The sequence below is a fragment of the Myodes glareolus genome, chromosome 7 (genome assembly GCF_982192425.1).
Source record: "Myodes glareolus chromosome 7, mMyoGla1.1, whole genome shotgun sequence".
NCBI classification, from domain to species: domain Eukaryota; kingdom Metazoa; phylum Chordata; class Mammalia; order Rodentia; family Cricetidae; genus Myodes; species Myodes glareolus.
Genome location: NC_142032.1, coordinates 50,964,208 through 50,977,007, shown reverse-complemented (window position 1 = coordinate 50,977,007; position 12,800 = coordinate 50,964,208). Strand labels below are relative to the sequence as shown.

The window sequence follows — 12,800 nt, the reverse complement described above, 5'->3', positions numbered from 1 at the left end:
AGTGGAGAAGAAAAACACCTTGGGATAAAACAGATGAAGAAGCAAGAGTGTCTTTCTAGCCATCAGCAGAAAGAGAAGCAGCAAAGCCAGAGCAAGAGCAGACCCAGAGATGCTCCTCTGTGAAGCAGCTTTACCCCCACACTCCAGGCCTCACTAGAGGAAAGTGAGGAGTCTGTCAACTGAGGAACCACAGTGCAGGCCTTCATCCCCAGCCCTTCCCATCTCCTCTCATAAAAAGTGTCTATCTGAGTGGTTTTGGTCCCCGATAATCTGTACAAATTTCAACAAAATATCAGGGGTCACACAAAAAGTAACATTTTTAAATGTAAAAATAGATTAATATCTTACTAATAGACTGAATCCCAGGCTCAGATGTGATGTGGATGTTGGAACTACAGGATGCCAAGTTTAAATAACTATTAGAAAATTGCATAGAATTTTAAAATACACAGAATTGGGGGGTAATTTTTAAAAAGCTAGGAAAAAAAATGTAACAAATAATGAACAATAAGAAACACAGTATCAGAGATAAATAAGGCAGTCATCAGGGGCTCCGTACACCTGAGGAGGGAAGAGACTTTCATTCCGACATAAAATCCAGAGCAAATAAACAGGGAAGTTAGAAGAGATCTTGGTTACCCACTCCCATATTAGGAGGCTCACAACTGCCAGTAACTTCAACTCCAGGGGATCTGACGTCATTTCTGGTCTCCATAGACACTGTACTCACATGCACAAACCCAAACTCACACTCTCTCATACACACATACACACAATTTTAATTTTTCTATTTGAATGGACATGTTGTCTGCGTGGCTTTCTATGAACCACATGTATGCCTGGTGCCTGCTGAGGTCAGATGAGGACACAGCTGCCCTGGCTTTGAGCTGTCATGGGTGCTGGAAAAGAAACCCAGGTCCTCTGGAAGTGCAGCCAACGCTCTTAACCACTGAGGTATCTCTCAAGACACCTCAATTTTTTTTTAAAAAAAAGCTAACGTTAAAAAGAGTTTAGTGGCTTTCTTAGAAAGAAGATACTGCTTTATATATGTGACGTGTTTGGCATCTATCCAAAGTCTGGCATATATAAACAAGCAATGATTATCTAAGAGCAATGATTATCTAATGATTAACGGGATACATACTGAATTTTAGAAGGCTCTCCAAATAAAGAGCAAAATGAAAAAATTCTTCTTATGGAAATAGTGTAATACCCCCTTACTACCCCTTAGTCTGTCAACGCTGTACATGTCTGTAGCCCCAGATGAGCAATAGAGACATGTGGAGCCTGAGAGATGCCAGCTAACCCAGGTGAACGAAATTACCAGCTCAGTGGGGGGGGGGGGCTGTCTCAAGGCAACAAGGTGGACAGGGATAGAGGAAGATTCTAGATGTCCCTCTCTACTTCCTGATCTGCTATCTGCTGATCTCTGGGGAAAATGAAAATAACCGCTGGAGTTTCCTACATATAATTACACGGAAGCCTGGGGAATGTGAGAACAGATGTTTAAGTGTTTACAGGAAAGCTGCTAAAGAACGGCTGAGTCTGCCTCAAGATACATATATTGATATGAACTCTCTAAGCAGGTAGTTTGAACGTAATGTTTAAGGGTGAAGATTAAGAAGGACATTAACGGACCCTGCCCAGTACCGTCATGACTAAGTGTGACAAAGAGACTACACACATGCCCTGGGGTGACCCGCCCAAGGTGCCAAGGAGAAAGCATGACCCTTGCAGTGTCAGGCAGTTGGGCGCTATTGTGCTGAGCAAGTGTATGGTATGGGAGAGAAAGGAAGACAGAATGGTTCGTGTGCTGTGGACAGAGGCAGATCTGAAGAGCTGAAAACAGCAAGGAATGGACGGAGGTGATATCTGGGCTGTGGTGATATCCGGGCCTAGATTGCTGCCAGGACCCATTTCTGGGTCTATGGCCACGGTCTGTGATGATGTCCACGGCTCCTGATACCACTGAAGGCTAAGAGGACAGAGTTGTATGGAGTTGGTCCCACCTCTCATTGGCTGCAGCACTTGGAAGAGTAGGTCCTACCCCTCACCTGGGCAACAAAATAGAGCTCACCCTGCTCTTGGGGGCCTCAGCAAACGGGTCCTGAGAGGTGAAAGTGGGATAGCCGGTACCCTCCCCTTGTCTGCTGTGCGGTGGTGAGGGCAAGGGAATGATGACCTCTCCCCTCCCCACTGCCACCTGCAGCAGTGCAAGAAGCTGACACTTCTCCCTCAGCAGCCGCAGCACTCCAGAAAGTGGGCCTTGCGTCTTGCCTGGGCCACACAGGAGAGCTGACGGTTGATTAGGTACGGTTGAGCCAAAAAGTTTAAGCACAGGATAGCCAGCCCCACTGCTCATCAGGTGGCAGTGTGAGTGAGGGAGAGACCTCTCCTCCCTGCCCTTCGCCCCTTGCCACCTGTAGCGGATGAGGGCATTGATTCTCCATCATACCAGCTGTAACTCTCAGGAAAGTGGTCTCCGTACCTTACCTGAGCAGCACAGTAGAGCTGAGCCAGTTGGCGGGACCGGGTGGACAAGCCCTCAATCTGGCTGCCCTTGACACTCATCTGTCATATGGTGGCATGAACAAGGGAGAGATGTCTCCCTCCACTCGTTGCCACCTGTGGAAGATGGGGGAGCTGGTCCTGAGGTCATAAGAGTAGGAGAGCTGACCGTGCTCCACTCCAGGTACAGCGTTTGAGAGAGGGTCCCCTGTACCTCGCCTGGGCAACACTGTAGAGCTGGCGTTGGTGGTGCAGGTGTAGGTGAGCTGATCCTGAGGGCATAAAAGCAGAAAAACCTCCCCTCCCCTTGCTCCTTGCTGCATAGGGTGAACTAGCTGGAGCAATGCTGGAAAGCTCACCCTGGTAGTGAAGATGGGGGAGAGCTGGTGGGCTGACCAACCCTGCAATTACCCAGGCCCAGAACCAGGGTTATGTGCTGGCCCATCGCATCTATGATCTGCTGGACCATGTGAAGGGATGCATCCTGCAGACCCAAAGCTGCAGGACCGCAATGACACAGGGCAACAACAGGATATCCAAGAGGAGCTCCAGGGAGGGCCCAGTATCGAAGATATAGCAGATACCAGAGGCCACAAGCCAGACCAATGACTCTTTGCAATGAACACTTGCAAGTAAAGATACATGGACAAAAGTCACTGTGTGACTCACTGTGTCAACTACAGCTTTCATGATGAGATTTTTCTTTTCATTTTCTCTTCAATTTTATTTCATTTTGGGGAGAGGTTGCAAGGGCAGAGGGCGGATATGAAGGGACAGGGAGATGAGTGGGATCAAGATGCATGATGTGAAAGACAAAATAGATTTTTAAAAAAAAGGACATTTTTAAGAAAGGACATTAACAGCACATTTGGTTGGTTGACTAGGAAACAGCTGAAAAGATAGTGACCTGTTGTAAGCAAGTTGTGGGACTGCCTAACATGTCTTGAGCTACACTGGGGGAAGGAATTTGAAGGCTGTACACTCCTGGGCTTGGTATGAGTCTCCAAGGGCAAAGGCCTTTGGTGCCAGACAGTCTATACCACAAGCTTCCATGGCTCTGGAGATTTGGAATTTGCGCTCAAGCATACTACTGGTGTTCCAGGCTTTCCAGCTTGTAGATACCCTGCAATGTGACTGCTCAGCTTCTGAAATCCTTTGAATCAGTCTCCCTAATCGATCCTCTCCTGTATATCTCTCTATTGTGAGGAACAAGATCCTCCTCCATCCGACTCTCTAATAACAAATTCAAGACACGTCAGCAGCAAAAGCCTGGCAGTTCTGTTTTTATTTGTGCTGACTAAGTCATCAACCCAAAGAAAGGTCAATAAAGCTGACTCATAGATTTAGCATGAAATAGTAGTTTAATAGCCCTTGACAGGATTCTTTATTCTCTCTCTCTCTCTCTCTCTCTCTCTCTCTCTCTCTCTCTCATTGACTAGTTGCTTCGGGGTAGGGAGCAATCTTCCTAATGTCTGATACAGTCATCATTCCAAATTTCTTTAGGTTCTTTTATTCTAGTTGAAGTTCTATACTCTGAGAACTCAAACTCTTATCTAATATACATCCTGAAAGTCAAGAGTCCCTCTTCCTTCCTGATACATGGGCTCAGTCATGTAGCAGACTGTAATGCTTTAGCCCTGAGATAAACTAAAAATGCACACATAAACAGGCTCCAGCTGCTAGAAGAAACAGGTCCCCAGGAAGAGGAAATAGTTCTCCTGGGTAAATGTGAGAGGGAGAGGGTAGAAGGGAGGGGGAGGGGTACGGGAACATGAGGGATTCAGATGGCCAAGTGGGGGGGGGGAGATAGAGAGGGAAAGCAATGAAAGAGTGTCTTGAAAGAGGGAGCCATTACGGTGTTAGGGAAAATCCTGGTGCTAAGAAAAGTCCCAGGAATCCACAAATATGACTCCAGCTAAGACTCCTAGTAATAGTGGAGAGGGTACCTGAGCAGGCCCTCCCCTGTAATCAGTTTGGTGAATACTTAAACTGTCATCATAGAACCTTCATCCAGCAACTGAGGGAAGCAGATACAGAGATCCACAGACAAGCACCAGGCTGAGCTCTGGCATTCCAGTGGAAACGAGGGAGGAGGGATTATATAAGCAGGGGGGGGGTCAAGATCATGACGGAGAAAACCACAGAGACAACTGACCCAAGTTAATGGGAGTTCACAAACTTTGGACTGTCATCTGGGGAACCTGCATGGTACCAAACTAGGCCCTCTACAGTTGTATAGCTTAGTCTGTTTGAGGGGTCCCTAGCAGTGGGACCAGGATCTATTCTTGGTGCATGTGCTGGATTTTTGGAGCCCATTTCCTATTGTGGGATGCCTTTCTCAGCCTTGATTAAGGAGGAAGGTCTTGGTCCAGCCTCAACTTTATGGGCCAGGCTTTGTTCAGTCCCCATGAGAGGCCTTCCACTTCCTGTGGAGTGGATTGGAGGTGGATTGTGGAAGAGTGGGGAAGAAGGGGTAGGAGGAAAACTCTGGTTGGTATGTAAAATGAGTAAAAAGGAAGCAAAATAAAATGAAACTAAAAATATTAATTAATAGAAAGAAAAAGTCATTATTACTGAGGTACAAAATATTTCCATTAAGAAATTAAATATCATGTTAAAAATACACATATAGATAGATGGATATGTGGTGTAGGACGGTCTTCTGTCTGTGTGATACTTTCATTGGTTAAATAAAGAAACTGCCTTGGCTTTTGGATAGGGCGAAATTTAGAAAGGTGAAGTAGACAGAACAGAATGCTGGGAGAAAGAAAGCAGAGTCAGGCAGATGCCATGGCTCTTCTCTCCTAGACGGACACCGTTTAGACTAATGTCAGTAAGCCACAGTCAAGTGGCGGTACAGATTATTAGAAATGGGTTGAATCAATATGTGAGAGTTAGCCAATAAGAGGTTAGAACTAATGGGCTAGGCAGTGTTTAAATGAATACAATTTGTGTGTTGTTATTTTGGGTAAAACTAGTTGCCAGGCGACCAGGAGCTGGGAGGGATGGAAAGCAGCCCGTTCGCCTTTTACAACAGATATGGGTCGATATATATAATGCCCATCGATAGTAGTTGAGAATTCTAAAAAGAACAATATTACCTGATTATCTAAGTTTAGTTAAATTCTCAGCCTACTTCCTCCTTTTTTCCTTTTGTTCATCATTGTACCTGTACAATAAAGCTAACTTATTCCTTGATGTCTTTGCAGAAAGAAAGTGTGTGAGGCTGTGACACAAAGCAAGACAGCTGGAGTGGATGATACTCGCAAAGAGAGGGACAGTCATAAGAACAGAAACAGCATAACTAAAACACTGGCGTAGGAGAATGATCTAATTGTAAAACTGGCAGAATGTGGAACAAACTAATTTTGCGATATTTTTATAAAAGTCATTTAAAGATTGGCTTTCAGAATTCTACTGTGAGTCGGATTGTTCTTGTCCCCGATTCCTACGAACCAACGGGGGCCGGCGTGTCCCCTATGTCTTCCAACTCACTGTAGATCGGTGAATAAATATTTAGTTCTTCATAAAGACGATCATCTGCAACCTGATAAAGAGAAAAACCACTCCGTATCAATTACCCAGAACTTTCCATTTCTAAGAGGTTTATCACGCAGAAATCTCTTTTTGAATTTCAACCTACCTCTCATGACACTCAAATTATTCCCTTAACGTCTAGACACCAAATCAGATGGACTGGCCAATGGGGGCTAAAAGAAACCATGTCAGTGACAAGTTGCTAAGGTGACCCTGTATCTGAAATGGTTTGCCTTCTGACTCGAGACAGGGGTCATAAAACGTGTAGAGACTGGAGTGTGTCTAAAAGCAGACATAGAGGATGAGCAGCAGGTTCCATTTGTCAGAGCTGAGTTGGTATAGCAGCTGGGAATTGGAAATCTCCATCACAGGTATAATGAATGTGTGCAGCAGGTAAAAATGCAGTTGTCACCATGAGTCGAGGGGAAAGAAAACTCAAGGCCTATTTAGAGAAATAGAGAGGGAAAAGAAAAAGTACATTTTGGGAGGGAGGTGAAAAGGGCAGAAACAAATATAACAAGCTCTTTGGGAACAAAAATGAAAAGTAAAACCTAACACCTGCATGTTTCCATCACATGCTGACATTAACTCTGCTCACACGCCATCCCTTCAAAGCACCCACAATTTCTATAATTATAAAGATTCGATTTGCCTAGCCATAAGGGGACTGTGGCTGTGACCATGTTCCATTTCAGTGTCTAAAATAAGATGTTCAATATGAGATACAAAAGCCAGCTTTTGAGAAATAGTTTTTCAGGGAAAAAAAGCAATAATTCCAGAAATTTCAGGCCCCGTGTTTTAAAAGAATAAAGCACCAACTCTGTAACTTTCCACTGACCTTTTTGCTTTTGAATTTTTCTCCAATTCTATGGATAATGAACAGCACCGCGCTGCAAAAGGCCAGCATGGTGAGGAGAAGCATCATCAACACCGTTTCCTGTCAAACAACCAACCAACAAGGGGCAAAGTCACAGACAGAGGAACCCCAGTTTCCTTCCCTTACAGAGGCGCTATCTCTCTCTCTCTGTCTCTCTGTCTCTCTGTCTCTCTGTCTCTCTGTCTCTCTGTCTCTCTCTCTCTCTCTCTCTCTCTCTCTCTCTGGAGCACACCTCATAAACAGACAGAGATAGGCAGCCAGGAGGTGGCTACGTGGAAATGATAACTCTAAGCTTAGGGGATGGGGGAGTAAGGCCATCGACCCCTGAAAGTTCATAACTTTAGATGATGAGACGGAAACTCCCAAGTGGGAGATTGTATCTCTGGAAGAGAAACACAGTTTCACGCTTAGTGCGTTTTCAGAAGAGACACGTACTGTGACCAGAGACGCCCCAAAGCAGCCGTCATCCTCGTTTAGATCATTGCAGTAGTTCATGTACGTGAAGTCCTGGCTCAGATTGAGGGTCAGTAGGAGGACCCCCACTGCTGCAGTGATGCAGCTGACGATGTTTGCTCCCAGGCTTCCTCTCACCTGCTGACAGAAGAACAATCAGCCCTGGGGTTGCCTGTGGCAGCAGTCAACCAACTGATCTATCTCTCTGAGCTGGCCTTGCGTGGTAACTCAAAGCTGTCTACAACTCCAGTCAACTAGGGAACTCCTGCAAATGTCCTCATCATTTGGTAGGTGTCCATTCCCTCTGAGAGGCTCTCAGGAATAGCAGGAGGGCTGGGGAATAGTTCAGCAGCGGGCCACAGGGTTAGACTTTGCAGAAGGTCAGAGACTTGACACAAAGCCTAAAAAAGACACACATGTGCGTAGTCTATCCTCTAGTCATCTCGGTTGGAAGCTAATTGTATAGCCATAGACTGTATCCAAATACCTACAGGGACAATACCTGCTTGGGTCCCTTTAAATGCTGTCAAAGTCATCAAATTTTACTGCTTCTTAAGTGGCACAATTTATGTGTCTATGATCTTATCCAACTTCACTGCCAAAAGCCTTCAAGTACAAAGGGATTGAGATAAATCACATAGCCGCACCCTCTCAAACACTGCTGTTACTAATGGGTCTCCCTACACACCCCTGAAATTCCACTTGTTTTACCTTGGAATAATGAATAAAAATATAACCGTGACTCACCAGATACAGTGTGTTCTTCCTTTCGGACCTAACTGTCAAAATTCCAGACAAAACAAACTGTCCAAAAAGAAAGAGGAGAGAAAGGAAAGTGAGTCTCTGCTCTCTGGGGCCTTCCTTCCTCTGCCCTGGACATGTGAAAACCAGCTTAAGGTGCTTCATGAAGCTCTCTACTGAAACCTCCCAGGAGACCACTATTTACTATTATTTCCTATAAAGTGATTCTCAAAGACGATTCTTACATAAACCCCGTGACGGTCCTGATAAAATGCAGGTTCTGAACTGAGTATGATGGCACAGGGGTGATCCCACGGGTGATCCCAGCACTCCAGAGGCTGAAGAAGGGAGGGGGTAAAGCCTGAGGAAAGCCTGAGCCACACGGTGAGAAAAAGAAGCAGGATGCAGACTCCTACTCATTAGGTCTCACTGGGACCTGTGGCTCTCCCTTTGTCACCTAGCTCCCCTGTGAGGCTGACTTGGATACCTCCTGGGTAGGCAGCATGGGCTAGTGGTATCTGGTGGACAACTGCAATAGCAGTCTCATTTATTGTAACTCTGTGTGTATGTCCTGCCTTACACTGTCAACTCCTCCAGGCCAGAAACCTGTATCTATGCTGTGATACGTTGGGAGGCTGCTCAGCAGCACAGGGTCATATAGTTAACTATGAAAATGTAAATATTTGAATGTTTAGTAAAAGTAAAAATTGAGACCTCAAATTCAGAACACCTTCTTAAAAACTGAGATTTGTGTGTCTAGGGACACTTAAAGAGCCTAATATTTGAGTCTATGAGAAAGTTCAACAGCTAAAAGTGCTTGTAACACAACCACAGGCTCAATGACCTGAGTTCAATTCCTGGATCCTACAATGTAGCAAGAGAGAAATGACATCCTAGGATTATTCTCTAACCATGGTCTCTCTCTCTCTCTCTCTCTCTCTATCTATCTATCTATCTATCTATCTCTCTCTCTCTCTCAAACACACACACACACACAGAGAGAGAGAGAGAGAGAGAGAGAGAGAGAGAGAGAGAGAGAGAGGGGAGAGAGAGGGGGGAGAGAGAGAGGGAGAGAGAGAGAGAGAGAGAGAGAGAGAGAGAGAGAGAGAGAGAAAGAGATTAAATCTTAAAGCTAAATGTTTGGAAAGAAAATAGAATGTTGATGTAAAATATGGTACATGGTCTAGAGAACCAAGAGACCTGCAAACTCCATACTTAGCAGCATATTCAACCAATGCAATGTTTTTCTTAGATTTAAATATGTCTTTATAATTTAATTATCCATAAAAGTAATACATGATAATGGTATGGACTGAAGGAAGATAGGCATAAGAGACATTGAAGCATCAATGCTATTTCTACAAAGCTGTAAGAATTGAAAGTAGCTTTCAGTTTTAGTGATTGCTTCAGGACGAGAAGTCAGGGAGCAGAGACAGGAATAGTGGCAAGGAAGCCATGTAACTTTCAAAATCACAGATAGGCTTGTTATACTGAAGGGGACATATATGCTAACATTGTATGTGTGTGTGTGAGTCAAATGTATCAAATTCTACACCTTCTATACACAGAATTGTTCTATACACAGAATGTGCTCTCATTCAGCCATCTGCTTTCCAGATATCATATTGTTTAAAAAGGAACTCAGGACTTTAGTGGCCAAAAGCATGTCAAGGGCCCAACAGATACCCACCCACCTTTGTTCTCATCTGAACAATATTTCACCCCCTCCCCTTAAAGAAAACTTTTTAAACTATTCTGGTGTGGGTTTTGTGGGGTTTTTATGTTTTTAAATTTTTATATGCAAGTGTGTATGTATGTCTGTGTATGTCTATGTGCATGTATATGTCTCTGTGTGTGTATATATATGTCTGTGCATGTATATGACACATGTGTACATGTGTACAGATGCATGTCTATGTCTGTGTGTGTATGTCTGTGTATGTATATGTCTGTGTGTGTATATGTCTCTGTGTGTATATGTCTGTGTGTGTATATATCTGTGCACATATATGTCTGTGCATGTATATGTCTGTGTGTGTATATGTCTGTGTGTGTATATGTCTGTGCATGTATATGTCTGTGCATGTATATGACACGTGTACAAATGTGCATGAAGACCAGAAGAAGGATCTTATCTCCTTGAGCTGGAGTTACAGGTAGTTGTGAGCACCTGACACCGTGCTGGGACTGAATTCAGGTCCTGTGGAAGAGCACCCTTAACTACTAAGGCCTCTCTCCAGCCTTAATTTTAATGAATAAAATACATGTACATAGCACGTAATTTTATTAATAGTGCTGGTGGAATTTTCTTAGGATACAAGTTTTAGGCAAATTATTTAACTTCTTAAATATTAATGTATTATTCTTTAAAATGTCATAAGTCTCAAGTATGCAGTCACTAAGAAGGGTAATGATTTAAACCACATCTAAGGGTGATAATGTACATGTCAATGGGTTAATGTGGAGAAAACTTTGAAATTGCAATTATGGATGCTATATGCATATAAGTGAAAAGCAGTCGATTTTATCAAAATGCTAGAGCTATGTAGCTAGATTTGTTTAGAAGAAAACTCTGATTAGCATTATTTCAGAAACAATTCCAGATATGTTCTCACCAGCCCTGCTCCCCAGAATGGATAGCCTGCTCTGTATGACAGAAGGACTTCATCATCAAATTCGGAAATGGGGAGTGCTGAGCAGACAATTGTCCCGACACAAAGGCATATCACACCAACCAGAATTTGTGTTACCTGTGGAAAACACGAAGTTTGTAAAGTTGGGATATATTTTCTCAAGATTGTACCAATTTCCCTATAAGCAATACCTAAAATGAGAAATCTCTTTAGTGTCATACGGCTTCCTGAGATTGAATCAGATGTGAGATTTTCTACTGTCTTCTTTTCACTATAAAAATCAGAACTGTTACCAATAGAATCTAAAGCACACACACAGTTAATATGTGTCACACATCTTTATCTACATAGTTATGATTGACAGGAGTAACTGTCCTATCTTTTAGCCACAGGCATTATGTCCCTTTTCTCCATTCATGTTTCAGTAACTTAAAGTCTTCTTGAGAAAATGTTTCTCTCTTCCCAGAATGTGCAGTGAGTACCATCGGTTCCTCACCTATCAAGAATGTTACAGGACATATCACTCCTCATCAACCCTCAAGGGGAAATGTTAATACATTCTAATACTCTCTCCTAGAGCCGGCACTAATTCAAGTTGAGAATGGAGGCTAGACACTCACCCCCAGGAACTCCAAATCTTTCTTCAAAACTGCCTGCCATGTCTGCGGTGGTGGGGGTGGTGCTGGCTTCTCTGGCAGAGGTTTAGCAGAAGGCAATGCTTCCAAGAGCTCAATGTCAGGCACACTGAAATTTACAAAATTTCAATCATACGAAAATCCTCTAACTTCCTGTGTGAAGTTGTTAACTGTCAGAGACTAGTGTGTTACTTGTTCATTGCTTTTTGAAAGAATTCAGCAGTTCAAGTCTTCAGGTATCTGAGAAGGCTCGGAGAGCCAAAGCAATCAACCATTTGAATATTATCCAAGTGTTTATGTAGAACAGAATAGAAAAAAAAGTCATGTCTCATGTTCTTGTTCATCCCAGGTTGTCATAAATTCCTTCTATGAGTCTCTATCTATGATTAAAACAAAACAACCAAATACGCTTGTCTGTTGACTTCAAAGTCATTTTGTCATAGAAATGTATCTGCATGCATTTTGTCAATACACACAACTTCATACACAGAGAACTGCTTTGAGAGACTACTTCAATCTCCATTCATATTTTAATCTTGGGTGCAGGATCCCATGCCTTAAGTTTCACAAAGGTCAATAAGAATGTGACCATCTTAGAATGCCTCTGACTCCTAAAACACACTTCAAACACAGAGGCAAGAGATCTGTAAGTTCAAACTCTCTGTCTCACACCCCAAACCACAAGTCTCTAGTGTTGGAAAATATGGTATTGCCAATTTTCAAGTCAAGTAAAAACCTGCTGCCAACTGCTGAAGAGAAAGACACTAAGAACGTGTGAACATGGTTCAGTAACTTACTTGAGTCCACACATAAATCTAAGAATTGACTGCCCAGCACTGTGAAGTTCTCTGTCTTGATAAATAACTTCAATGGAAAAAACAATAGTCTTTACTTACCTGGGGGGTTCTTGTGGGTTTGGGAGCGCAAGATCTGCTCTGCTCTTATTCTCTGTGTCCATTTTTTCATAAATTGAACTACCTGGGAATAAAGGACCCTGTTATGTGGAGACGTGGTGTACTCTGGATGGGCAGTTAGATGTGTTGACTCTGAATACAGTGGTTATCTCCATGCAGATAAGTCTCCCAGCTGATTAGTATCAGTGGTTCTTTACTATTGCTAGAATGGGAAGTCATAAGACTGAGACATTTACCAAATAGAGAGTAGGGTGAACAGAGAAACTTGAGCATTTTAGAGCATACTTCTACCTGAGATGTGGGATTGATGGAACCTAATATTGAAGCATCGAGGCACTGAGAAGATCAAAGGAAGTAGAATTAAAAACAGGTGTGGTCCTTAGAAGTTTTGTCTACTATCCCCATGTCATAAGGCTGAAATGTGTGTATTAGCACGAGTATCAATTTCTAAATGTATCTCTGACTTCGCATCCTCTCTCTTTCCACTCCCTTCTCTCTCCCC

At 43.3% G+C, this 12,800-nt stretch overlaps 1 protein-coding gene across 1 annotated transcript; it reads right to left on the bottom strand.

Annotated features, from left to right (window-relative positions):
• Positions 1 to 3,181: 3,181 nt before the first annotated feature.
• Positions 3,182 to 12,416, bottom strand: LOC148121401 (high affinity immunoglobulin epsilon receptor subunit beta-like). The gene is made up of 7 exons (XM_087908092.1): positions 12,281 to 12,416; positions 11,370 to 11,493; positions 10,732 to 10,866; positions 8,123 to 8,179; positions 7,358 to 7,513; positions 6,884 to 6,982; positions 3,182 to 6,055 (listed from the first exon to the last, which is right to left on the bottom strand). The coding sequence occupies exons 1-7, from the start codon at positions 12,340 to 12,342 to the stop codon at positions 5,957 to 5,959; spliced, it is 732 nt and encodes a 243-aa protein (XP_087764218.1). The 5' UTR covers positions 12,343 to 12,416; the 3' UTR covers positions 3,182 to 5,956.
• Between the last annotated feature and the right edge of the window lie 384 nt (positions 12,417 to 12,800).